This window comes from Sinocyclocheilus grahami, unplaced genomic scaffold (genome assembly GCF_001515645.1).
Source record: "Sinocyclocheilus grahami isolate Dianchi unplaced genomic scaffold, SAMN03320097.WGS_v1.1 scaffold1227.1, whole genome shotgun sequence".
Classification (NCBI taxonomy): domain Eukaryota; kingdom Metazoa; phylum Chordata; class Actinopteri; order Cypriniformes; family Cyprinidae; genus Sinocyclocheilus; species Sinocyclocheilus grahami.
Window position 1 is genome coordinate 166,109 of NW_015506406.1, and position 27,236 is coordinate 193,344.

The 27,236-nt window shown below is 36.8% G+C and overlaps 1 protein-coding gene across 2 annotated transcripts; it reads left to right on the top strand.

Moving 5' to 3' along the window:
* Positions 1-22,523, top strand: LOC107568243 (MHC class II regulatory factor RFX1-like). Of its 2 annotated transcripts, none has more exons than XM_016254176.1 (18): positions 1-182; positions 2,776-3,120; positions 3,353-3,462; positions 5,184-5,279; positions 7,060-7,157; positions 8,788-9,184; positions 10,658-10,857; positions 11,782-11,901; positions 11,991-12,121; positions 12,508-12,626; positions 12,751-12,860; positions 15,128-15,279; positions 15,504-15,601; positions 18,038-18,187; positions 18,911-19,119; positions 20,205-20,358; positions 20,559-20,604; positions 21,404-22,523. In XM_016254176.1, the coding sequence occupies exons 2-18, from the start codon at positions 2,790-2,792 to the stop codon at positions 21,562-21,564; spliced, it is 2,682 nt and encodes an 893-aa protein (XP_016109662.1). In that variant the 5' UTR covers positions 1-182; positions 2,776-2,789; the 3' UTR covers positions 21,565-22,523. The 2 variants fall into 2 exon arrangements, with proteins under 2 accessions (XP_016109662.1, XP_016109663.1); XM_016254177.1 differs by having other exon boundaries at positions 10,676-10,857.
* Positions 22,524-27,236: the final 4,713 nt, after the last annotated feature.

The window sequence follows — 27,236 nt, forward strand, 5'->3', positions numbered from 1 at the left end:
CGCAGCGAGTGGGTAGCAACAGTTGCCCGGGTGAGGACGAAGCGCCATAGCCACGGTAGTCGTGGAGACAAGAACCCAGCAACGAGAATCAACAACAACAACCCGAATCATTGAAAAAAAAAAAAAAAAAAAAAAGCATATTAAATCAAAAGCACGGCTGGAAAAGTCACTCGGAATAAGAGGTGATTCCGTTTTTTATATTTCATATGAAGTCACACTATGTGGAAAGGATGCGAGGATGATGATATTTTTAGCGTCTATCGATGTCCAATAATAATGATTGGTGAGCGGGATTGCTAAGCGATCGTGTCGCGCTCTCTCAGGATAGACATTACTACCAGCTTCAGCCAAATCTGCTCGTTGTTATGACGATATACTAGATAGGTTGTACAAAATGGCGGGTGTTGTTTGCAATAATACGTGAGTCTCCGTACACATTGCCGGGTAGCCATCCATCCGTAGCATTCTGCTAGCGTTGCTATGGAGCCAGGTGTTATAAACGCTGTTGGCATAGTTACACCGACGGCCACGTTGACAACCCTGCAGTAATCGCTGGATAAACCAGATACTCTCCTGTTGTTAACCTCTGCTGACCAATCGATGCTTATTGGATATGAAATCATACGTAGTATAACGTTAATGTGCCGAAATCGCATTCATGTGAGCCAGTGCATTGTAAATAAGATGCAAAGCAGGACATTTGACTGCGCAGGTACTGGGTCTAAACGTTTGCACGTCCACGGGTAGATTCTTTTGTGCGTTATATACTGAGTCATTTTGTGTTTGCCTTGTGAATATACTAACCAGGTTCATATGGTTTATTTATTGGCATTTCTGTTCATTTAAATAATGGGTACATATGCGTATATTATAGAAGCCTATCGATGAGCCAATACCTGTTAATTGATGTAAAGAATACATTTTTATTTTATTATTATGCATTTGATTATATATTTGATCATTTTATGTTTTTCTTAGAATTATTATGATATTATATAAATATTTGTATAAGTGCGGTTTTTTGTTTATATGAACAACAAAACAAGTGCAGCGATACAAATTCATAAGATATAAGAACACAAAAGGAAGCAAGATGTATACAGGCTTGATGTGAAGATTATAGCATCAGTGAATCATAAATTTGCCTGATTAGAGTAACAGTAATGAAGTAAATTAGTACTGATACATGAAATTTGACATTGATATTTGATTTTTTTTTTTTGTGCACCTTATTTTTAAAGGGGTCATATGATGCTTTTTTAAAGATCGTTATTTTGTGTATTTGGTGTAACAGAATATGTTGACATGCTTTAATGTTCAAAAAACACATTCTTTTTCAAATACTGTACATTATTGTAGGTCCTCTATGCCCCGCCTCTCTCAAACGCTTCGTTTTCTACAAAGTCCCTCCTTCCGACAAGCGCAGTCTGCTCTGATTGGCCAGCTGACCCAGTGCATTGTGATTGGCCGAACACCACAAGCACGGGGGCGTGTTAGAACGGGGTGTTTTAGGGGGGTGTGGCAGAGTCTTAACTTTGATAAAAAATATCTCTTTGGATTTGAGACTTTAGTCTTTGCAACTTCAGGGATCTCATCTATGCACAATCAGCTTGTAACACTCCGAAGAGAAAGGAAAACTTGAAATCGCATCATATGACCCCTTTAATTTAATTTTTTATTTTTTTGTGTCCAAGTTCCACTTTGTGTTCTTGACAATGGTGTGTGCCCTCATTCATTTGCAAGCAGTGTTCAGGTTACTTGTAATAGGACACCAAACGTTCTGCCCTAACCTTCCCTCCTCTTTTTGTTGGCCCAACAATGGTTGTAGTCTTTAGGGCTTTTCTGGAACTGTATGGTTGTGCCAAGAAGGTACTTTGCTGAAGTGATTAGTGATAATAATAATAATAATAAAAAAAACTTTGATAGTGTTATTATCTATGGCAAGCATCTTCATTATTATTGGTCATACTTAGACCTTTTCCATCAGTCCAGAGCTGATCCTACACTCTTGGAGATTTGATGGCGATGGTGATTCACTACACCTTCACTACACCTAATGACTAATAGCATTGCTGATTAACAGACTGCTCATCAAGTTATCTGAGGCCGTAACTTCTTCCGTGTCTCTCGTATCACACTGCTAACTTGCTCGCTCTTGTTTTATATAAATGCAGCTGGTACCATCTTGTGTCTCACTTACGGACTGTATTGAAAATGAACTCGGAGAACTGTAGTAGTACAATGTAGTTTATCTTGTTGCCAAGACAATTGTTTTGCATATTTCTAATGGATTATGACATCATAAACCGATAAGATTTTAAAACTGCTTCAACTCAAATCAATGTTTCATGTCAACTAGGGATGCACCGATATGAAAATTTTGGCCGATACCGATTAATAATTGGTTTGACTGTGCATTACCTCTTAAAAGGTTCATCTTGTTTGAATTTATTTGCTACAACGTTTTATTTTTTCGGCAGAAGCATTGAGCAAATAGAATCAATATTTTCGTGTCCATTTAATTACCTATGTGGCAAGTCATCTTGTAATAAGTGAGATAATAGACATTAAGCCAGTTGTTATTGCAGAAGAAACCCCCGAAATGGTGATCAGGACCCTGACGTGAAGCCTTACTAAGGCACCTATTGCCCTAGCAATACACCAAAATTCACCTTCTCCAACTCAACTACATTTAAATTTAGTTTTCTTTTGTTTACTATATTGTATGTATCATCATGTGAAGCTCTGATTAATTCCCCCTTTTATTGCATTCAGTCCAGGGTAACCCAATGGCAACTCCAGCATATGTGAGGGAGCTGCAGCAGACCTCCCAGCCTCAGGGAGGCTCTGTGACTCCCACATCAGGCCAGGCTTCCACCGTGACGGCAGCTCCCCAACAATTCCTGGCTGAACTTCAGACTACAGGGGCCACACCTTCCCCACCCACCGGTCAGACCACGCCCCCTCCCTCGCAAGCACAGACGAGCCAGGCAATTGCCCAGGCACCGCCTGCACAAGCCCCGCCTACGCAGACTCAATATGTCACAGCTGAGATTCAGAGCTCACCTACACAGTCCAGCAGTCAGAATACACCACAGTACATCGTTGTTACAGTTACAGGTAAGAGTCAATAAACATCTCACCTTATCCTAAGAATGAATGACATGCTTTAGTCTCTGCTCAGAAAAAGGTTACACATTATTCCTGTAGCTCAAACAGTAGAGCATGACGAAAGCATAAACCTAATAAAATGTGTACCTTGAATCTAATGTAGGTCACGTTGGATAAAACATCAGTCAAATATGAATATACTTCTTTTTCTTCATTTTACCCCCTATGTTCCTTCCTGTAGAGGGTTCTCTTCATTCCAGTGACTCTGTGTCAGATTCTAGTCCTCCTGCTGCTGTAGTCCAAACTGGAGTTCCCACACAGGTGGTGCAGCAGGTGCAGACCGTCCAACAGGTAACACTAACCCTAAACCCTAAAGCTGTGTGCCCAAACACACAGTAAAGCCACCTGCACCACCACTCACCTAAACATCTTTGGAGTGCAGTGCAATACCATCAAGGGTTAAATCAAGAAATAATTGAACATTTAGACAACTGTTGTATTCAGCACGGATGCATTGAACTGATCTAAAGTGACTGCATAATTCAGCTTTATCACATGAATAAATTACTGTTTAAAATACATTCAAATAGAAAACAGTTATTTTAAATTGTATAATGTTTCACAATAACCTTGGTGAACATAAGATACTACTTTCCAAAACATTTAAAAAATCTTCCAAATCCAAACTTTTGAACAGTATTGTAGACAGATTTGCCAACTATACATCTATAGAAACCCTTTGGAATTATATGGCACCTCAAAATGTGATTTGATCAAATTCAATGATAACAAAAAATGTCAATGAAGTCCTTTTTTTCATATCTGTACACAAATAAAACGGCGATCAGTCAGTCCACAGATGGAGGAAATTCAGCACTGCTTGTTGTTTGAGTTTGTTTGAATTTTGTAGAACAGCAGTTCTTAGAAAAAGGCTTGCCCCCGCAGTCTGGTTGTCTACCATCACAAAAACCCTGAACAACGCTAGCGTTAATGAGAGGTCACCACAGGGAAAACCACTGCTTTTAAAAACATAGTACATTTTAAATGTGTTAAAGATAAATTGGTAGTTTCACAGATTTGCTGGAATGTCCCAAAGATTCTGGTAAATATACACAGAGCTAGATATCCTTTTCTGCAGGTTACCAAATGTACTGTACATCCACAGGGAGCAACTCTGTCCAAGTGTACTGGTGCAGACCTTGTAATGATCCACATCACATATAAGGTTTATTTTTCTTAAATTTAGAAGAAAACGATTAAAAGAAAAAGAAATTAATTTATTCAGTAAGGATGCATTAAATTGATTAACAAACTAAAAAATAGATAATATTGCAAAATATTTCTATTTCAAATAAATTGTGTTGTTTTGCACTTTCTATTCATCAAAGAATCTTGAAGAAAATGCATGACATTTTCCACAAAAATGGAATTGAAAATGTAGTTTTACAATAAACCAGAAAACATTTATTTTCAATTGTAATAATATTGCAGCTTTTACTGTATTTTTGGTCAAATAAATGCAGTCTTTGTGAGCATAAATGACTTAAAAACGTCAAAAGGTCTTGTTGACTGTAATTTTTGAATGGTAGTGCACCTAAATCATACTTAAAGGTTCATTTAGTATTATTGTGTCTTGGCTAGGAAGTTTACGTTTACTAATAGCATTACAGAAATACCCTATTCACAGTAAGCTGTGGTTAATTATCCTTAAGGAGAAGGTTCTGAAAACAGGAGGGTTACTGAGAGAAAGTGAATAGTATTTGGGTTAACGTGATCTCTGCCCCAAATACATTTTATTAGGCCACTGATATGACTGGAGTCTTTATTTTATTTTAAACACAAGCGCTATTCATTTCTTCATGGGTAAAAAATAAATAAATACTAAGTTGAGTGTCTGAGAAGTTTCGTTCTGTATCTTCCTTTATTCTGTGAAAATACATAAACGCATACAAAGCATTAGAGCTGTAAACCATGGCCCAGTTTAGATAAATTAGATTGTGGTTTGCCATTCTCGCAGTAGCTTGTTCAGCAAGCTAATGTTTTTCATTTGTCCCTGTATAATCTATTAACAGAGGTCGGTAGTTCAAGCTACATCTCAGACAACGAAAACAGAGCCGGGCACCCAGCTGAATGTCACCAGCCTACAATCTGTGCACCTGACACAGGAGGTGAGCTCTCTCATTTATATAAATGTGTGTTGTTATGTCAGTAAAGACTGGCTTTGTCTCTCTCTCTCTAAAATGCATTTTATGTGACTCGCATTTCATTTTCTAATGTTCACAATCATGTCATTTCGAATGTATTGCATTATAGGAATAGTTCATGCAGAAATTCCTTTAATGCCAAATTCGTTAAGCCTCTAACCCTCTTAACGGTTGCTTTCAGAACCCTTTTCTCACACAGAGAGGAAGTGATGCACAGAGAGAGAGTGAAGTGAAGAGAAAGAGACAGATAGAAGACTGGTTGGAGCATAGGGCAACAGTAGTACTACTAGAGAAAAGCACTAACCCGTTTGGAGACAGTTTATCTTATGCATCTGTTAATGGAGGTTTGCTGGATTGCTCATCCTGTTTCCCCCCATCTCTACCTGTCGCCTTTTCACCCGTCACCTTCTCAGTACCCGTCATGTCAGTGGGCTGGGAGACAGACAGGGTCTCTTACACCTCTGCTCCTGTGCCGGATGTGCAGTCTTACATCTATGAGATGCCCTTTGCCCATAGCGTAGGTGACTTTAGTTAAAACACAGTGTTGTAGGTAAAGCTGTGGTCAGTCACTGAGAGTGAGTTGATTGTGTTAGATCATTTAGTGCAGTGATTTCCAACCAAGGGTCTGTGGGGAGTCTACATTAAAAACAGTGAATATATAATATACACAATATTGTTCAAAGTTTGGGGTTAGGAAGATTTCTCTAAGTCTCTTTATGCTCATCAAGGCTGCATTTATTTGATTAAAAATACAGTACAAACAGTAATATTGTGAAATATTATTACAATTTAAAAATAACTGTTTTCTATTTTAATTAATTCTATTTTAATAAATTATTTTCGTGGTGTAAAGTTGAATCTTCAGCATCATTACTCCAGTCTTCAGTGTCACATGATCCTTCAGAAATCATTCTAATATGATGATTTGCTGCTCAAGAAACATTTCTTATCATCATCAATCTTGAAAACAGCTGATGTTTATGTGGAAACCGTGATACATTGTTTTTTCAGGATTCTTCTTCAGGATGAATAGAATGCTCAAAAGAACAGCATTTATTTGAATATTATAAATGTCTTTACTGTCACTTTGATCAACTTAATGTGTCCTTGCAGAATAAAACTAGTAATTTAATTAAAAAAATAGAATAGAAATTGTACTCACCCCAAACTTTTGAATGGTAGTCTAGATATACATATATTAAAATTTGATTTTTTTTGAAAACACATAAAACAAATTAACTGAAAGACATTTGTTTATATTAAATATATTTAGATTAATTTTATCAGTAATATATTTTTTTATATTAAATAAAAAAATGAATAACCTCTTAATAAATTCTTAGCTGTTTTCATCCCATCAAAAATATCGCATCTCAATTGAACCAATATCAAATACACAGTTTGCTGATACTTAATTTCTCAAACTGCTTCATTTTAAGTGAAATCGTCTATTTTTCACCCACAGTATTGATTGTTTTTTGTTAAAAAGTGTATGTTTTTTTTGGTAGTTTCCATTAGATTAAAAATAATGATAAATTCTATCCAGTGTAATGTGAGTTAAAAGGATGTTTTTTGTAGTGTGCATAAGACTAAAAGGTTGGGAAACACTGATTTAGTGTACTGAATGTTGGCTGCAGTCATGTCTTTAAAAAAAAATTTTTATTGCAAAGTTAAGTTTGTTGCAGAACTGTGATTGTGTCGATTTTGACTTTTTAATTTGTGTATGGGTTTATGTGCGCTACAGGTGCAGCAGCAGCTCCAACAGCTGCCAGTCCAGCATGTGTATACTAACCAGGTGCAGTATGTGGAAGGAGCAGATGCTAACTACACCACCAGCACCATGTGAGTATTTACAGGAACCAGCACTCAGCCCAGCTTAGCACTGCTTCGAGTTAAAAGGATGTTTTTTGTAGTGTGCATAAGACTAAAAGGTTGGGAAACACTGATTTAGTGTACTGAATGTTGGCTGCAGTCATGTCTTTAAAAAAAAATTTTTTATTGCAAAGTTAAGTTTGTTGCAGAGCTGTGATTGTGTCGATTTTGACTTTTTAATTTGTGTATGGGTTTATGTGCGCTACAGGTGCAGCAGCAGCTCCAACAGCTGCCAGTCCAGCATGTGTATAGTAACCAGGTGCAGTATGTGGAAGGAGCAGATGCTAACTACACCACCAGCACCATGTGAGTATTTACAGGAACCAGCACTCAGCCCAGCTTAGCACTGCTTTTTACTGTAGAATATGTAACATATCAAGTTACACTGAACAAAATTATAAACGCAACACTTTTGTTTTTGCCCCCATTTTTCATGAGCTGAACTCAAAGATCTAAGACTTTTTCTATGTACACAAAAGGCCTATTTCTCTCAAATATTGTTCACAAATCTGTCTAAATCTGTTTTAGTGAGCACTTCTCCTTTGCCGAGATAATCCATCCACCTCACAGGTGTGGCATATCAAGATGCTGATTAGACAGCATGATTATTGCACAGGTGTGCCTTAGGCTGGCCACAATAAAAGGCCACTCTAAAATGTGCAGTTTTACTGTACTGCTTCCGAAAACCAGTCAGTATCTGGTGTGACCACCATTTGCCTCACGCAGTACAACACATCTCCTTCGCATAGAGTTGATCAGGTTGTTGATTGTGGCCTGTGGAATGTTGGTCCACTCCTCTTCAATGGATGTGCGAAGTTGCTGGATATTGGCAGGAACTGGAACACGCTGTCGTATACGCCGATCCAGAGCATCCCAAACATGCTCAATGGGTGACATGTTCGGTGAGTATGCTGGCCATGCAAGAACTGGGATGTTTTCAGCTTCCAGGAATTGTGTACAGATCCTTGCAACATGGGGCCGTGCATTATCATGCTGCAACATGAGGTGATATCTCGTCACGGTATGTCGGTGCATTCAAAATGCCATCAATAAAATGCACCCGTGTTTGTTGTCCGCCATACACGCTTTCTGCCATCTGCCCTGTACAGTGAAAACCCGGATTCATCTGTGAAGAGAACACCTCTCCAAAGTGCCAGACGCCATCGATCAGCATCTTGATATGCCACACCTGTGAGGTGGATGGATTATCTCAGCAAAGGAGAAGTGCTCACTAACACAGATTTAGACAGATTTGTGAACAATATTTGAGAGAAATAGGCCTTTTGTGTACATAGAAAAAGTCTTAGATCTTTGAATTCAGCTCATGAAAAAAGGGGGCAAAAACAAAAGTGTTGCGTTTATAATTTTGTTCAGTGTATTTATTATTAATTAAAAAACTATTAAGATATTAAATTTTACACTGGTTTTTACCAATGTACAATTTGAAATCTCAGAACTACTAATTACTAACCCAAGGTTAAATATCAACATGGAACAAGACTATTTTGAAATATGTTTGCAAAGTTTAAAATTCCAAGGTAGTATATGTTGTTATATTTGATTACAATTCAAATTCCTAACCCTTTTGATTTTCTCCCAGTCGTTCCAGCAGTTTCCCGTACACAGAGACCCCTCTGTATACCCAGACCACTGCTGGACAGTACTATGAGACCACCCCTGCCTCTGGTTCTGAGGCCACGTCCCCCAGCACCCCTCTCACCGTCTCCGTGACCACAGGATCCTCTGGGGTGTCCATGTTTGTGGCGGGGACGGGGCAGATCGTGGCCAATCCTACGACGGCGGCAGTGGGTGGAGTCACAGCTGTAGTGGCAGCCACTGGGACGGCGGCGAATGGTTCTGGAGACTCCGGAGGCGAGGCTAACGGTAGCAGCGGGAGCTACGTGATTCAGGGCGGCTACATGCTGGCTGGTAGCGGGACTGGCAGCAGCGGAAACGGTCACGGTTATCTGCACCCCACCCGTGCCTCTCCAGCCACTGTGAGTATAAACGAAGGCGAGGACAATAGCGTGCCGTCGGCAGACAAAAAGGTATGAGGACAGCAGGGGCGGGGCTTAATCATCACTCATCGCCACCCCTCTTCCCGCCACCCAAATGAATTTAAACGCATGGTGATATCATTGCTCTGTTCCACATGTCAGAGAGCACAGTGATACTTCCAAGTCCAAATCATTTCCAGTTTTATTCTATGAAGAAAAAAGTCTTTGGGAGCAGCATTCCATTTCGATGACGACACATGTCCAGTTGACATGTAGCTTGTCAGTGGTGCTTGCTAAAGCTTTCACTGTGCTGTCGTATTCATTGCTGAAGACATTAAAATTCATCATAACCATAACCATTCGGTCGGTTAACCTAACCATTCAACATGGTCCTATATGCAGCAGCCTTCCAGTGTTACTGCACTATCTATTACAAAATTATTTTAGTTAAGGACTGAGGCATTTTGTTTAATATTTCATTGCATACCTGTCTTGTATGCCACGGCACGCAGAAACAGCTGTCGAGAGGCATACAGAGCTGTGAAAAAGTGTTTGCCCCTGTCTGATTTTCTGTATTTTTGCATATTTGGACACTGAATGTGGACACTGATTTACAACCAAAACATGTGGATGCATACATTACCATTCAAAAGTTTTGAGTCTGTAAAATAAAAATGTATATGTTATGTTGTTGTTGTTTTTTTTAAAGAATACTTACTTAATACTTTTATCCCGCAAAGATGCATTAAATTGATCAAAAGTAACAGTAAAAACATTTATAATGTTACAAAAGATCTCTGTTTCAAACAAAACTGTTCTTTTAAACTTTCTATTCATCTAAGAATCCTGAAAATAAAAACATAAGAAATGCAAAATATATTCAAATAGAAAATATTTATTTTGTAATATTACAATATTGCTGTATTTTTGATCAAATAAATGCAGCCTTACTAAGATGAGACTTCTTTCAAAAACATGAACGTGGTTTTCTGCCCAAAAAACACTGTTTTCACCCATGCCTACTGAGCAGTTCTGCTTTTGATTCATCTGTTGGCATACTTCTTCACACTTTAAATATTGTACTGTAAAACTGAAACCTTGAACTCCAAAGAAATGCAAGAACAGAAACTTTTCATTTAACCACTTGACTGTATGCTAACACAATCTACTACATACAATAAAAAAAAAATGTGCACAAACAGAAATTCAGACAAAGACTTATTCACAGCACTGCATGTTTTCATGAAGCTGTCAGAAAAACAATACGTGTAGACATTGCTAAATAATACCATTTGTTGCAAATTTGAGTAAATTGTAATTACAGTGTATCTGCATGTGCGGTGTCTGCATGCAAAAGCATATGCATGGGTTTGCATTGTGGTGTTTGCATGTTGTCTATCTTAGGGCATATTTTAGCCTGAACTCTCTGTCTGAGTGTGTGTGTGGCTGTCTGTGTGTGTCTTATCCCGGCAGCTGTCCTCTGGCCCTCAGGTGCAGTGGTTGTTGGATAATTATGAGACAGCGGAAGGGGTGAGTTTGCCCCGATCTACACTCTACTGCCACTACCTGCTGCACTGTCAGGAGCAAAAGCTGGAACCCGTCAACGCGGCATCCTTCGGGAAACTCATCCGCTCGGTGTTCATGGGGTTGAGGACCAGACGCCTGGGCACACGGTGAGAGAAATCAGGTCACATGACATGCACTTTCTTACTGGGAGTGCCCAGTTTATTTTAATGAATCGGTTCATTCAGAAAATTTGTCCAACCCCCTCCAAAACAAAACTCAACTGAAATGTATTTAAGCGCTATTTTTGTCCAAGTTAAATAGATTGTGAGATGTTTCATTGATTATATGTTCAAATCAGATTGAGTGAATCATTTAAAAAGTGTTGGGTCATAAGCATAGTTCACTCACAAACATCAAGTGACAGTAAATTAATATGGCATTCATTACCGTTCAAAAGTATGGCTTCAGTAAGACGCTTTCTTAAAATAAATTGATACTTTTATTAGCAAGGATGCATTAAATTGATCAAAAGTGACAGTAAAGACATTTATAAAACATTTCAATTTTAAGTAAACACTTTTTTTTTTAAATAAACAACTTTATATTCCAAAGAATCCTAAAAAAAAATCATGGTTTCCACAAAAATATTAAACAACAATAAAACCTTCCAAAATACTAATATTGTTTCTTCAGCAGAAAATCAGCATATTAAAATGATTTCTGAAGGATCATGTGACACTGAAGACTAGAGTGATGATGCTGAAAATGTAGCCTTGCCATCACAGGAATAATATATAATATAATACTGCTTATATGTATAGTATTACATTGAATTTGATTGTGTATATAATATATATACAAATATTATACTATTACTGTTTTTTTTAAGTGTAGTTTTTGATCAAATAAATGCAACCTTGGTGAGCATAAGAAACATAAAAAAATCTTTAAAAAAATCCTACTGACACCAAACGTTTGAATAATAATGTGATTGAGAGTCACGCATATACATGCATATGTGGTTAGATGCCTCCATGATCCTCTGGTTCGGGTCACGCAGGTGCACTAAATCTTTTGTGTGTTTGTTCCAGAGGGAATTCCAAATATCACTACTATGGACTGCGAATCAAAGCGAGCTCATCTCTGGTCCGTCTGATGGAGGACCAGCAACACCTGGCCATGAGGCAGCAGCCCTTCTCCCAGAAACAGAGGTGGACACACATGCTCTCTTTCATATCTTGCTCTGTCAGTCACTCTGGTTCCTGTGTTTCTCAGTCTGTCTGGTTCTGTCTCCCTGCAGGTTGAAGCCGGTACAGAAGGTGGAGGGAATCACTAACGGAATGTCGTCAGGATCTGGACAGCAACAGCAGCAGCAGAGCTCGGGTCTGTCGGACATCAGCACCCAGGTCCAGCAGTACCAGCAGTTTCTAGGTGAGTCGTGACATCAGTGTGAACCTTTAATGTCAGAAGCGTAACCTGAAATGCATGTTCTAAAGGAAAGCTAAATTTGTTCCCTTTCAGGTGCGCTGTCTTTCCGTAACTGTCTAAAGTATGTGAATTTGAGGCATGCGGTTGGTTGTCGGTTACAAAAACATTTAGCCGTAACATTCTAACACCAAATCGTTTCACACTGTATAAAAGTGTATTATATTATATATCTTGTTGCTCTTTTGTTAGTTTTGACTGCTTTTATTGTCCTCATTTGTAAGTCGCTTTAGATAAAAGCGTCTGCTAAATGACTAAATAAATAAATAAAATAAGTTTGGCACCACAATGCGGGTTTAACATATATGGTTGCTGTTATCATTGATGTTTAGATGCGTCCCGAGCTCTCCCAGAATTCCCTGATGTTGACCTGCAGGGTAGCGCTTTACCAGAGGGCATTGAGCTGGAACATCTTAAAAGCTTTCAGTTGCTCTACAGAGAACACTGCGAAGTGAGTCTTCTCTCTTCTTCTCTGTTTGAAACCAGCGATAGACTGTTGGCATCACAATGAATATTTGTGTAGAAGCTAAATATCTTTTCAGGTTGATTTTTACTGGTCTTGTGTTTTTCTGCAGGCCATTCTGGATGTGATGGTCAACCTTCAGTTCCCTTTGGTGGAGACTCTTTGGAAAACATTTTGGAGGTTCAGTGAAAGTCAGGCAGGAGACTCAACAACACTAGCTGTGTATGTTTGCTTCTCAGCGCAACACACTCCTTTAGACCAGCACTACATATCAAGGATTTCACAGTTTTGTACTTTCAGGAGGATTTTATCAAGATGGTTCTTGGTTGTTTCTACTGAGCAAGGGCGGTATAGAGCATTAAGTTAACCTGTAAAGCCTGACATATGAAATAATTGTCCAAATAATATATATACAGTGGGTACGGAAAGTATTCAGACCCCCTTAAATTTTTCACTCTTTGTTATATTGCAGCCATTTGCTAAAATCATTTAAGTTAATTTTTTTTTCCTCATTAATGTACACACAGCACCCCATATTGACAGAAAAACACAGAATTGTTGACATTTTTGCAGATTTATTAAAAAAGAAAAACTGAAATATCACATGGTCCTAAATATTCAGACCCTTTGCTCAGTATTTAGTAGAAGCACCCTTTTGATCTAATAAAAGGTGTTTTTTGTTGAGTATTATAATTGATGCATCAGGCTTTTATGGCTCACATAGTATGATTTAGTAGAATATGGAGCTCATATTCAAGAAGTGGAAAAAAAAAGTATTTTGGTACAGTTGCTGATATTTAAATGGCTGAAACATAAGATGAAATTCTGATAGACTGTAATGTTAAATCATTGAGATCTTTATAACAGTATAGCAGACTTTTTACATAAAATGCATATGAATATCAGTTGTCACTCTATATCTACCAATAACATGCCTTAGTAAGATGATATTTAAAGGGGTCATGACGTGTTTTTTATTTTTTATTTTATTATGTTCCCTGAGGTGTAATTATAATATTACTAAAGTTTTTTTGGACGAAAAACATTCAAATTTGAGTGATTTTTCCACCCTGTTTCTCATCCTCTGACTGACTCTGGGGAGTTTTCCCTTTAAGAGGTCAGTGTAACCGCCCACTTTTATGATTGGCTAACATCCATTACTGCCATTAATGTTTTAAAAATTGTTTTTACATGAAATACATTACTTGCAGTTTGCGGCGTTGCTGTTGGGTCCAGAACAGTTGGAACGGCCTGACCTTTGAGCAAAAGTATTTTGGCAAAGCCAGCATCATACTGCAATTTGTTCTCAAAACTTTACTGACGTCGGGATCCTTCGGCAGTATCTACAAACACGAAAATACAAAATAGGCATAGTTGTCTTGCTCTGGAGATGGTCATATGCAAACGAACAGTGCCCAGGTGATGTCACCTCGTCCCTCTGATCCAAAATGAGCTGTTTTCTGAGGGTTATTGCATAAATGCTTTTTTATTGATGATGAGGACATTTTAAGTTATGAAACTTGCTGGATGTATTAAGCATACAAAGACCTCTTCTATGTCAAAAGATCAAGATAAATTTGGTTTCTCATGTCATGACCCCTTTAAAGGGTTAGTTCACCCAAAAATGAAATTAGTTTTGTTTTACTCACCCCTGAGGCATCCAAGGTGTATAAAAAATAAAGCTTGCGCATTCATAATAAAACGTACCTCACACGGCTCTGGGGAATGAATAAAGGCCCCCTGTCCATCCATGTGTTTTGGATATTTTTCTTTAAAAAACACATTGATTCGCTACAGGGGGCCTTTATTCATCCCCCGGAGCCGTGTGAGGTACGTTTTATTGGACTGTTCAACTGCAACACCCGCTGACTGCAATGATAGAGCTTGGAATAGATTCATCTGAAAGAAGAAAGTCATATACACCTTGGATGCCTCGGGGGTGAGTAAAACACAAGCTAGTTTTCATTTTTGGGTGAACTAACCCTTTAAATGCTTAGTTTTCTGATCAAAGCTCTGTAGTTTTTATTGTGGGGGCAAAACATATAATGCATTCCTCAACATTCCTCAAAAGCCTGATGGATTATATTCTCACACTGTAACACCATTTTTCTAGAAAATGGTGTGTGGATAATCAAGTAAACCGCTTCAGTCCAGTAAGTGTTCATCTTGAAATATTACTAACAATATATAAGTTATTCTAACATTTTACTATTCTTACATTTTACTAAAAATCAAGACTTAACAGCAAAAAGACACGTGTACCACGACCTGAAGGGGGACATTTTTAAAATGATACTAAAGGCCTTTTATTTTCTAAATCAGATGACAGGCTTGTAAAAGATTGTGTACAACCATTTTTTTCATCAATATTTTGATCATGTTCATAATTTAGAGGCCTTATAAATTTGCATATCAAATAGGATATAGTGGGCTTTATAGGGTTAATGAATAATAAGACAAACTTTATCTGTGTTCTTTGGCTATCTTAGGCATGATGAGTCTGAGAAGAGGCTGCCCAAGTCATGTTTGGTGCTGCTCTGTAAATATGATCCAGTGCTTCGCTGGAGTCGTGACTGCGACAACACACTGTACCAGGGCCTGGTGGAGATGCTCATCCCAGACGTTCTGAGACCTATTCCCAGTAAGTTCTCTCAATACAGATTCACTTATTACTATGCAGCAGTATGTGCCAGAGCTGGTGTTGATCCATCAGGTGAGTCACATTTTGCCAAGAGTGGCCTATTTTTATTCGCATTCACATTCTCCTTGCCAATTTGGACGTCGGTCAACATTCAGGCTGCTGGGACACCAATTATGGGCGAATCGTCCATATATTTTGTTGAAGTATCTTAATTGTTTCTCCAGGTGCCTTAACACAAGCCATCCGAAACTTTGCGAAAAGTCTTGAGAGCTGGTTGACTAACGCCATGATGAACATTCCTGAAGAGATGGTTCGTGTGAAGGTCAGTGATCGCAACAAATTATTAACGTTTAGTGACGAATAGTTCACCCAAAAATGGAAGTTTGCTGAAAATGTACTCACCCTCAGGCCATCCAAGATGTAGATGAGTTTGTTTCTTCATCAGAACAGATTTGGAGAAATTTGGCATTACGTTACTTGCTCACCAATTGGTCCTTTGTAATGAATGGGTGCCGTCAGAATGAGAGTCCAAACTAGGGATGTTAATTTTAACCGGTTAACCGACCGTAAGAATTTTGACCGATTAATACAATCAGTTAAACGGTTTAAAAAGTCATTTAATTCTTAATTTTTTCAGTAATTTATCAAAATATTTAAAAAGGTTTGCTGCATGGTGCTACGCGTATTAAAAAAATGTTTTTTTAGGAAGACAAAAACACAAGTTGCTTAAGTCGCAGAAATAGGCCTAATGCCGACGCGAAATGTTTACAAACATTATAATAAACACTGTAAACATAGCTAGGCTATTTTAGTTCCCCTCACTCCACAACAAATCCTTTTAATTAACAGTATTTAGAAAAGAACAAGAATTAAGAATATAAGAAGCTATATAGCAATATAAACAATAAGCCAAAATGAATTAATTTAGGCTAAAACGAAACTGAAACCAACATTGGGTCTCTCATTCCACACAAAATCAAATGTTTCCGTATTCGCGATGTATTTGAATGGCAAATTATTATTTATTATGTACAAACCCAATTCCAAAAAAGTTGGGACACTGTACAAATTGTGAGTAAAAAAGGAATGGAATAATTTACAAATCTCATAAACTTATATTTTATTCACAATAGAATATAGATAACATATCAAATGTTGAAAGTGAGACATTTTGAAATGTCATGCCAAATATTGGCTCATTTTCGATTTCATGAGAGCTACACATTCCAAAAAAGGTGGGACAGGTAGCAATAAGAGGCCGGAAAAATTAAATGTACATATAAGGAACAGCTGGAGGACCAATTTGCAACTTATTAGGTCAATTGACAACATGATTGGGTATAAAAAGAGCCTCTCAGAGTGGCAGTGTCTCTCAGAAGTCAAGATGGGCAGAGGATCACCAATTCCCCCAATGCTGCGGCGAAAAATAGTGGAGCAATATCAGAAAGGAGTTTCTCAGAGAAAAATTGCAAAGAGTTTGAAGTTATCATCATCTACAGTGCATAATATCATCCAAAGATTCAGAGAATCTGGAACAATCTCTGTGCGTAATATTTTATTATGATAATGAACTGGCTGCATTGTCAAGGTAGCAATGCTTAACTGAGTGCGCGCATGCGGCGCCGGCGCAATCACTTTAATTTTTTCCTTCTAACAGAGGAAGAAACTACTCCTTTTAGTCCTAAAAATAATCTGAATTGTATAAGGTTTGTCTTTATTTGTGTACATTCACAATAAAAACAAATCTTTGTGCTTTTGTAAAATAAGCCTAAAGAAAAATAGGATGCCGCTTTCTGTCGTATGGTTTCCTTTCGCGCAGCACAAAAATGAACCAAAACTCTGCATACTAGGCTACTTGTTGCACAGTTTTTCTTTCATTTTCTTAATTTATTGAGTAAAAATATGTTTTTTGTATAGTAGGCCTATTTATTCGTTGTGTATGTGTGTATATGTGTGTGTATATATATATATATATATATATATATATATATATATATATACACAGCCTAGCTTTATTATGTTTTTAACGGTTGTCGGTTAGGAAAAATAACCGAAATGAACATCCCTAGTCCAAACAGCTGATAAAAACATCATAATAAACAACAACACAACAGCTTCCACAGACATATTAAGCAGCTCAGCTGTTTCTTGAGCAGCAAATTAATGTATTAGAGGAAAGCTCATGTGACACTAAAGACTAATGATTGCTGAAACTTTTTATATTTATATATTATTATAATATTTATATAAGAAAATCTTACTACCCTAAACTTTTGAATGGTAGTGTACACCTCGTTTGTTTTCATTCCATTCCATTTCTTTTTTTTTCTTTTACAATATATTTGCGTTATATTAGCCACCTTTCACTCTGGTTTTCTGCATCAGCCATGGAAACATTTTCTACATTACTCAACCACTACAGTCAATACCACAAAACTTCTGTTTTATGAATGACTAATTATAGTTAGTGCTGACAGAAAGCTAAAAGAGTGTGCTTGTGACATACAGTCAGGCGTGCAGTACTAAACTAGGGGAGTTTAAGAGTGTTTGAAGACTTAAAATCTTTCCCTAATGAATTTAGTTTGGGAAAATGCAAAGGTCATATCATCTGCATTAAGAAAGTTAATTTTTAATAGCAAAACAAAATCCCTAGTTAAATACATTAAACATTAGATAATTACATCTTAGAATATTAAAGATTTAAATATTTCATCTGTTTCTAATGGCCTCCTTTCTCTGCGAATTGGTCTTTGTTTAGGTGACGTCTGCAAGTGCGTTTGCTCAGACCCTGCGCAGGTACACCTCTCTAAACCACCTGGCCCAGGCAGCTCGTGCTGTACTGCAAAACACGGCACAGATCAACCAGATGCTCAGCGACCTCAACAGAGTGGATTTTGCCAATGTGCAGGTGTGTGTGTGATTGGACAAATCCCTCACGTCCTAGTCAGATTTGAGATTGAACACTGTATTTACGAGGGCTGAACTAGAACTTTCATCTGTCACCATCTGAGATGAACTCACTTTTTAGCATGCATGTAGGGGTTTGTGGTCTGTCTAGCTGTCAGGGAAACGGAAACACAAGTGAGTGTTTAGCATAACATGCTATTTGTTTCCTTGAAAGTCTTTTAAAAAGGGTTTACGCTGAGTATGTCAGTAGTCATTTAGTAGATGATAAAGGGATAGTCCACCCAAAAATGAAAATTCTTTCACCATTTACTCACCCTCACGTTGTTCAGACCTGTATATGGGGGTAATGTAAAAGTGTAGTTTATTTTACTTTATGTTAACCTTCATGTTGTCTTACAGTCATTTTGACCCCTGAGAGGATTTTCTTTTTTCTAAAAAAAATGCTAGTTATTGTTATTGCATTGGTCTAAAACTTACTGACTTTGCTCACATGGTATAACAATTCCAAAAAGAAATACAAAACCTGTGCTAATTGAAAGAAAACAAGTTGACAAAAAGATCGAATCCAAGATTTGGTAATAATGTAGCACAAGCAATTTTTAAAAGGCTGTCGATTTTTGACTGGGGACACCTAATTAGGTAAAGGATTCTCAGCACAGCTCACAGGTTAATAGATATTTTGTTTAGTGTGGGTTTTTGAATCCCCATGTGCTTTCTCTTATAGGAACAGGCCTCTTGGGTGTGCCGGTGTGAGGATCGGGTGGTGCAGCGGCTGGAGCAGGACTTCAAGCTGACCCTCCAGCAGCAGAACTCTCTGGAGCAGTGGGCAGCCTGGCTGGATGGTGTGGTCTCGCAGATCTTAAAGCCGTACCAGACTAGCACTGCCTTTCCAAAAGCAGCTAAACTCTTCCTGCTGAAATGGAGTTTTTACAGGTGAGCCTCAAAAGGTTGTACTAACATTAGGTTTGTGGACATCACAGGGGATTTGTTCTTCGTGAAGGACAAGAACATGATGTGCCACACCAGTTCTGTTCTGAATCCTATTGAGCTTCTGCTATTCATCTACTATCTACAGTTGATTCCAGTAGAGTCTGATCTTAGCATGTTGCTAAGCTAACAACATGAGGCATAGCACAATATTGAGTGTTTAGTTAATTACAAATATAGATAGAAATGTGAGGTTGTAAAAATATTTTTTGAATGTTATTGAAAGAAGTGTATTATGTTGACAAGGCTGCAATTATTTGATGAAAAATACAGTTTAAAACTTTGTGAAATATTATTACAAGCTAATTTAATACAGTTTAAAATGTAATTTATTCAAGAAACATTTCTTGTTGAAAACAGCTGTGCTGCTTAATATTTTTGTGGAAGCCGTGATTTTTTTTCTCTTCTAGATGCTTTGATGAATAGAAATTTCAAAAGAACAGCATTTATTTGAAATAGAAATGATTTACTCTCCCTTTTTATCAACTAAAAAAAAATAAGCAAATAAAAATATAAAAAAATACATTTGATTTGAACTAACTTACTATTTAAAAAAAACTTTATAAATATATAAAAATGTATTTATAATAAGTTCTATTTTAATAATTTTCATATAATTTTAAATGATTTAAAAGTGGATGGGTTATCTTTTTTTTTATCATCATTTCTTTAGAAAGATTTTTGTGCCGAATAAAATATACGTCTACCTAATTTCCTCTGACTCTGTTGGCCATATAGAAAAAGTTGCAGTTTGTTTGTTCAGTTTGATGCAGTTTATTTTATTGTATCAATGACAGATCCCCCTTAGATCGATCTAAAACAATGAATCCTCTAAGGCAGCGTCATTTTGCTGTTTGTAACAGTCTTCACATTGCGTGCTGGGTTTTAGAACAGTTGTAATGACTGTTGGAGCCAGTAACTGTAACGTCAAATATGTTTCCCTCTTTTACTCATCCTTTTATGCGTCTTACCCACCCCACTGCTCTCTTCGTTCTCACACTTCCTGTATCTTTTCTTTGTTCTCTCTTTAGCTCTATGGTGATCAGAGACCTGACTCTCCGCAGTGCTGCAAGCTTCGGCTCATTTCACCTAATCCGCCTGCTTTATGATGAGTACATGTACTATCTGATAGAGCACAGAGTTGCCCAGGCCAAGGGTGAAACTCCCATTGCTGTCATGGGAGAGGTACAAACACACACGCTCAAAGAAACACACTCCGACACCGAATTCTTTATCTAATCTCAGACACACTTCTCCTTTTAGTGAGTGAGACAAACAAAAGTGCTTCACTCCTCTCATAACAGGATATTAAACTGAGGAACTGTGAAAGACCGATTCTGACTGTAGTGTTTTAAATGTCATAATTCTCTCTTTTGCTCTTTAAGTTTGCAAGTCTTGGTCGAAGTTTGAACCCACTTGATCCTGATAAAGGTAAGTCGTTTTACACACAAACACCAAACACACAATAAAGCCACAGACTTGTAATCGTTTCTTCACTTACTAAACTCAGTCAACTTCCCAAGGCACCCTAGCAACCACATAGGAATGCACTAAAAACAACCACATAGCAACAGACAAGCAACTAACCAGAATTTAACCAACCAATTAAAAAATAAAAATATAAAAAATACATTGAATTTATAATAATAATAACAATTACAGTATAACAATAATAATTTCAAATGAATTAAAATTAGCAGATGGATTATCAATATTTTGAAAACAAAAGTAAAAATATAAAAACACATTGAATTTTTAATAATAAAATGTACAAGTATTTAAATGAACAAGTATTTAAAGTATGAAGTAATAATTATTTTCAGTAATTTTTATTGTAATTTTAAAATAATTACCAAATATCAGATGGATTATCAACATTTTGAAAGAAGATTAAAAAATATAAATATAAAAATACATTTAATTTATAATAAAATAATAAAATTCTACGTGTATATACAATAAAGTGATTATTATTTACAGAAATTAATAATGAATGTAAAATTAAAATGTAATGTAATAAAAATTTTTATTATCAACATTTTAAAAAATATATATTACAAATAAAAATATAAAAATACATTGATTTGGTAATAATAAAAATGTATATGTATTAAACATGAAGTAACTATTATTTTTACTAATGTATAATGTACTTTCAACTTTATTGTAATTTTAAAATTATTTAAAAAATATCACACATAAAATATCTCTATATGTCTTTGTGTCTCAGAAGAGGAAGAGGAGGAGGAAGAAGACAGCGACGATGAGTGTCAGGAGTTGTCTCTGCAGTGTGATGGGGGCGCTATTGGGGATGAATCTCTAGAACCGCCTGCTAAGCTGGCTCGAACCGACCAGAGGGTGCTGTTCACCACAGGAAGCATGGAGAACTAAGAACTTAAATATGCACACACACACATGCACCTACAAGCACACACTCCACATTATACTCGCCTATCATTCATGCACTTAAACCAACACATGCATCTAAAAAACAAATGCTGCAGCTTACGTATTTACACAACATTTCAGATGTCAGTATGTACATTTCCATGCCTGTCAACGTCTCAGATACACATATACACAAGTGCTCACCGAACCACAGAGACACAAATAGCGCCGCCCTCTCCCTCACACACTCATAACATGAACACGATCACCGATAAAGGCATCGTATCAAGATCTTAGACAGGGTGTAGAGGTCACTAAGAATAGCTCTCGGATCTAAACCTGATTCTATCTCTAATAGCTGTTAAGATGCAGGAACACAAAAGAAACCTGCTGCAACTGGATCCTAAGAGTCGTTCGCAATGGACTGAACTCTGATTGGCTACTGAAACCTGAATGAAACTGTCAGTCAAGCTTTTTTTTAACCTGAAAGGGTTGTTAGTGAGAAAAGATGGACTGTAAGTGTGCGTGTTGTGTGTTGATGTATACTTTCTGCCTATCCGTGTGTTGTTCGTGTGATTGTGAGTGACCCGGGACCTTACCGTTTTTATCGGCTAGCGTGAACGCGTGTGTTTTTGTGCGTGTGCGAATGACCGTCCGTGGTTCTCAAGAAGTGTTGATAGTTGTTTTCGGCAGTGGTACCTTTTTTTTAGTTCTTCATGCCTTCAGTGAATGCATGCCATGTCATTAATTGTTTCAAGCATATTATAGCCCGGCTCTTTAAAAACTCAGTTTCCCATGAGTCTACTGGGTGTATGTGATTCAGCTGGGTTGTGTACTTTTGATTTTTAGGGCTAGTCTATACATACCTCTGCAAATGACAGCAGTTTGCCAGAAATGAGAGGAGAGTTTTTTTCCCCCCAGTATGTTTTTCCTCTCTCTCTTTAAAAAAAACAATACATTTTATGTTTTCTTAAAATGTTTTCTAACATTTTTTTTTGTCCTATTTTGTTGCACTTTTTTTCCTCTTGCCAAACGTCGTCCTGAGCTTGGTACCAGACATTAAATGTTTCTGTCCTTGCATACTTTTTTCTATGGTCACAAAGTGACAATCTTGATGTGTACAGCGTTGTCTAACACTGTTTAGTGCATATTTGATGGCTTGCTGTGTATTTGAGATTTGGGTCAAGATATTTTACTAGAACCCTTCAGACAAACTTGACAACACACTGCCTATAGTAGCTAGGAAATGTAAAAGTAGAGAGCGAAACGACCTTTCAGCCATTTCCTTCTCAAGACTCATTCGTTTAATTAGTTTCTTGTGTTGTGGCATATTTAATGATCAGTTTGAGAGACCTACAGTACATTAAAACTCTATTTCTCATATCATTCAACATACACTCTAAAAAAAATGCTGGGTTAAATATAACCCAGCGCTGGGTTAAAAAGGGACAAACCCAGCTATTGGGTTGTTTTGACCCAGCGGTTGGGATGTTTTGAATCCAACCGCTGGGTCAAAACAACCCAATAGCTGGGTTTGTCCCTTTTTAACCCAGTGCTGGGTTATATTTAACCCAGCATTTATTTAGAGTGTACGTAAACTATGATTATTTCTGCTGTAGATGCTGACTGATCTCAAACCAGCATGATGCTTGATTCTTTCCCTCTGATTCTCTTTGACAGAACCACAGGAAACATATCAGAAGATCTGGAGATCATCTCTGTATGACAGCCATTTTCATAGCAAAATGAATTTCCCTTTTCACTTTTTTGAAATTGTTTCCATTTCTTGCTCAAAAAAAAAAAAGGGGAAGAAAAAAATGTGGCAGTGTTTTGAGTAATCTGAACCATGAGAATGGTTGTGCCTTTGCAGTTATCAAATAAAATCCAGATGTTTTTAATTTAAAATATTAATAAATTAATCATTTCTAAAATTGTGAATCGTTTCAAATATGTAGGTGTATCCAGTTGCATTTTTTTGTTTTTTGTCAACTACTCTTGAAACCTGTGGGGTTTCACACCTACGTTGTGATGAGTTGTCGCTGCAGTTTTTTAACCTCGGTGTGCGACATCCTGTCGAAAAACTGCAAACGTGACAAGGGGACATCGCATGTGGTAATGAGAGGGGGTTTATGTATTTACTTGCCACGGTACTTTCCTGTCAGACTGTCACATTATGTGCCTCGTAGACATTTCTGAGAAAAGCAGCTCATCGATATCGAGAAAAAGCAAGGCAAAGTCTTGATGGTGGTAAAAAAAAACGACAGAAAGAAAAGTGACTTCCTTACAGAAATGAATTAAATGTATGTTTATATATATTTATGAATTATGTATTCCATATATACTACTACTACAAAAGTTTGGAGTCAGTTTTGAAATAAGGCTGCATTTATTTGATTAAAAATACAGTAAAACAGTAATATTAGGAAGTAGAATTACAATTTAAAATAACTGTTTTCTATTTGAATATATTTTAAAATGTAATTTATTAAGCTGTATTTTCAGCATCATTACTCCAGTGTCACATGATCCTTCAGAAATCATTCTAATATGCTAATGTAGAGCTCAAAAAACATTATCTTATTAATATTTAATATTGAAATCCGTTGTGCTGCTTAATATATTTATGGATACATTCGTTTTTTTTCAGGATTCATTGATGAGATCAAAGATCAAAAGAACAGCATTTATTTGCAATACATATCGTCATCTTTATTTTTATTACACTTTATACAATAGAAATTGTTTCAAAGCAGCTTGATAGTATTAAACCGGAAAGTAACAAAGATGCAACTCTGTTGTTAACTAAAGCAATGTAAAGGGACTTGTTCCCTTGTTTGCTCGCCTGTAGATTTCCCAGGCCGGTCAACTTGAGTTTCTTAACAGTTGTTTGGAGGAAAGTGTTCTGTAATTTCTCCAAGAACTTAAAACTGAAAACATTGTGGTACATTTTTAATCCATACATGTTTAGCACCGGTTCCATGTGCCATCAACAGGGGGCAGAATAATATTGCTTTTTATTTTGTTTTCAATGTTGTTGGCACACACATCACTGAGTAGCAGGACATTATAATTAGACATCAGACACCACAGTGGGCTGGTAGTTTATCAAACCTGGTGTATTTTATTTGAATTGCACACTCATAAAAATAAAGGTTCTTTATTGGCATCAACAATTCAATGAAGAACCTTGAACTCTTTCATTGCACAAAACAGTCTTTATAGTGGTGTAAAGCACTATACACTATGCACTTATAGGGCTGGATATAAAATATAGATATCTCGATTTTAATCGATTCTCATTTTTACGAAACAATATCGATTCTTAAATCCCAAGAATCTATTATTCTAGCCTGTTTTCAGTTAATGGACGGAACATTGAAGCACACTTCCCATCCAATAAATCGCAATAAGCATTGTGCTTAGGTCATTTTAATATGAAACAAAGTCTCAGATTTCAAATTCTGTCCTTTGTATTGCAGTATTTAAACAATAAATGCCGTTTTGGCGCTGTTTAATGTGGAGTGACAAATAGGGTTGCCACCTTCAGCGAGGCAAAATAAGGGACACCCATTCATTAGGACTACATTATTATGTAATTATTTGTCCCATTTTTATCTAAATAATCTAGCATTTTTAAAAACTTTTTAAAATGCCAAAATACATTTATTTATTATGTATATATTTATGCTTAACATAAATGATAAATTAATAAATAGGGTCTAGCATTAAATAGGCCTATAATCTATTAATTATTCTGTCTAATAATGTCTAAAAATATAATAATTATGTCTACCAAGCTCTGATAATATATGGAATATTATATTAACAGGCTATCTTGGATTTCAATAAAGCAATAGACCTATACCTTTAGAAGCATGGATGTGTCTGTCACTTTAAAGGTATGGTTCACCCCCCAAAATGAAAATTCTGTCATAATTTACCCAGGTTTTTCTAAACCTCCATAAAGTTATTTTTTCTGTTGAACACAAAAGAAGATACTTTGAAGAATGTGGGTAACTAAACAGCTTCTGGTCCTCAGTAACTCCCATAGTAGAGAAAAAATACTATAGATTCATTGGGGACCAGTAACTGTTTGGCTACCCACATTCTTCAAAGTATCTTCTTTTATGTTCAACAGAAGAAAGAAATTGTTACAGCTTTGGAACAACTTGGGTGTGTAAACGATGACAACATTTTCATTTTTGGGTGAACTATTCCTTTAAGGCAGACAGTCCACCGTGAGCAACTGAAAGCTTCTCTGCAAACTGCGCGTTCATCAATAGTTACTGGACAGACCCATTGATATAACTTTCCCATTCAGCCCTACATCTGGAGAGTCTTGTGTTCAACAGGCAGATTTGAGCTCTACATGTTTTAAACCGTGGCGCGCAGGTTTAGCGCATGCTGCTTTAACGGCGCACGTTCTGGAGACTCCGTCGCTATGCAATCACGCGCAAATGAGGTTCTCTAATACTTTTTATGAAATTGATTTAATTATAATTGCTATTAGTATTATAAACGGTGCAAAATACTTATTTGTTGATTCAACTTTGTGTTGGCATTTGTAAAATACGGGACAAACCGCGTCCCATATTGACTTGATACGGGACGCATCATTTTACCTTTAAATACGGGACGATTCCGTATTTTAAGGGACGGGTGGCAACCCTAGTGTCAGATCGCTGTAGCGCCTCAGTTCAACAGACGCAGTAGCGCGAGGCGCACGTGAACTAATCATCTCCTCCATATTAATACCAGTTTCAGTACAAAATAAACATGACTAAACATCCGAAGGTAAGTTAAAAGACAGAGTACAACTTTATAATCCATATCCTGTCTCATGTAATCAGTGTTTCAGCCGCCCAAAGATGTCAATATAAAGTCTTGTAAACAATGTCACGTAACATCACATTTACCTCAGAAAAAACATATTCGGTGACCATAAACTCATTAGTCAGATAGAAAAATAAACTGTAGAGAGGGGCATTTTGCTAAATATATGCACCATATAACATTATCATTATTTTATGTTTTATTTGTGTTTGAGTAAATCCGTCCAAGTTTTTATGACAGCCACTATTTAAATGTGTAACATTATATAAAAAAAAAACGAACTGAATGTTCTTTTGGCTTCACTTGGTGCAAAGTACAACTTCTTTGCATGAGCTTGCGTTTCAGGTCTCCTGCATTTGCATGCATATGAATGCAAGTCCCTGGAATGAAAAGTTTAGTGTGGCCAGCCCTTAAGAGTGTACACCAAGTTTAAAGAAGTGCACAAATGAAGTATCATCTGGTTTGGCATTATCAAACAGCTCCAGTACTTGGCTGCAGCTGTTCGCACAGATGTTTAATAACATAACTGATTTCTATTCCTCAGGACTGGATGAAAATGTTTGAACCTGAGAAACATGACACTGACCAACAGTCTCTGTCACAACAGCTGCAGATAGTAGATGTTAATCATCTTGAAGTGAACAACGGACTGATCAGTACATCATGACAGCTTCTGAATCAGTGGCTTTAATTATAGATGTGCTTCAGGGTTATTATCATTATCTATCATTCACTTAGTTTAAGCTGAAGTACAAAAATAACTAAAACTTTAACTTAAATTAAAATGGAAACAAAACTATATATATATATAAATCAGTGGTGTGCGGTGGTGTTTTAAAATG

Excerpts from the sequence above, each read along its gene's own strand:
- LOC107568243 (XM_016254176.1), top strand. The coding sequence starts at position 2,790 with ATGGCAACTCCAGCATATGTGAGGGAGCTGCAGCAGACCTCCCAGCCT. Across the intron at positions 11,902-11,990 it reads CCCTTCTCCCAGAAACAGAG|GTTGAAGCCGGTACAGAAGG; the intron begins GTGGACACACAT and ends GTCTCCCTGCAG. Across the intron at positions 12,861-15,127 it reads GACTCAACAACACTAGCTGT|GCATGATGAGTCTGAGAAGA; the intron begins GTATGTTTGCTT and ends TGGCTATCTTAG.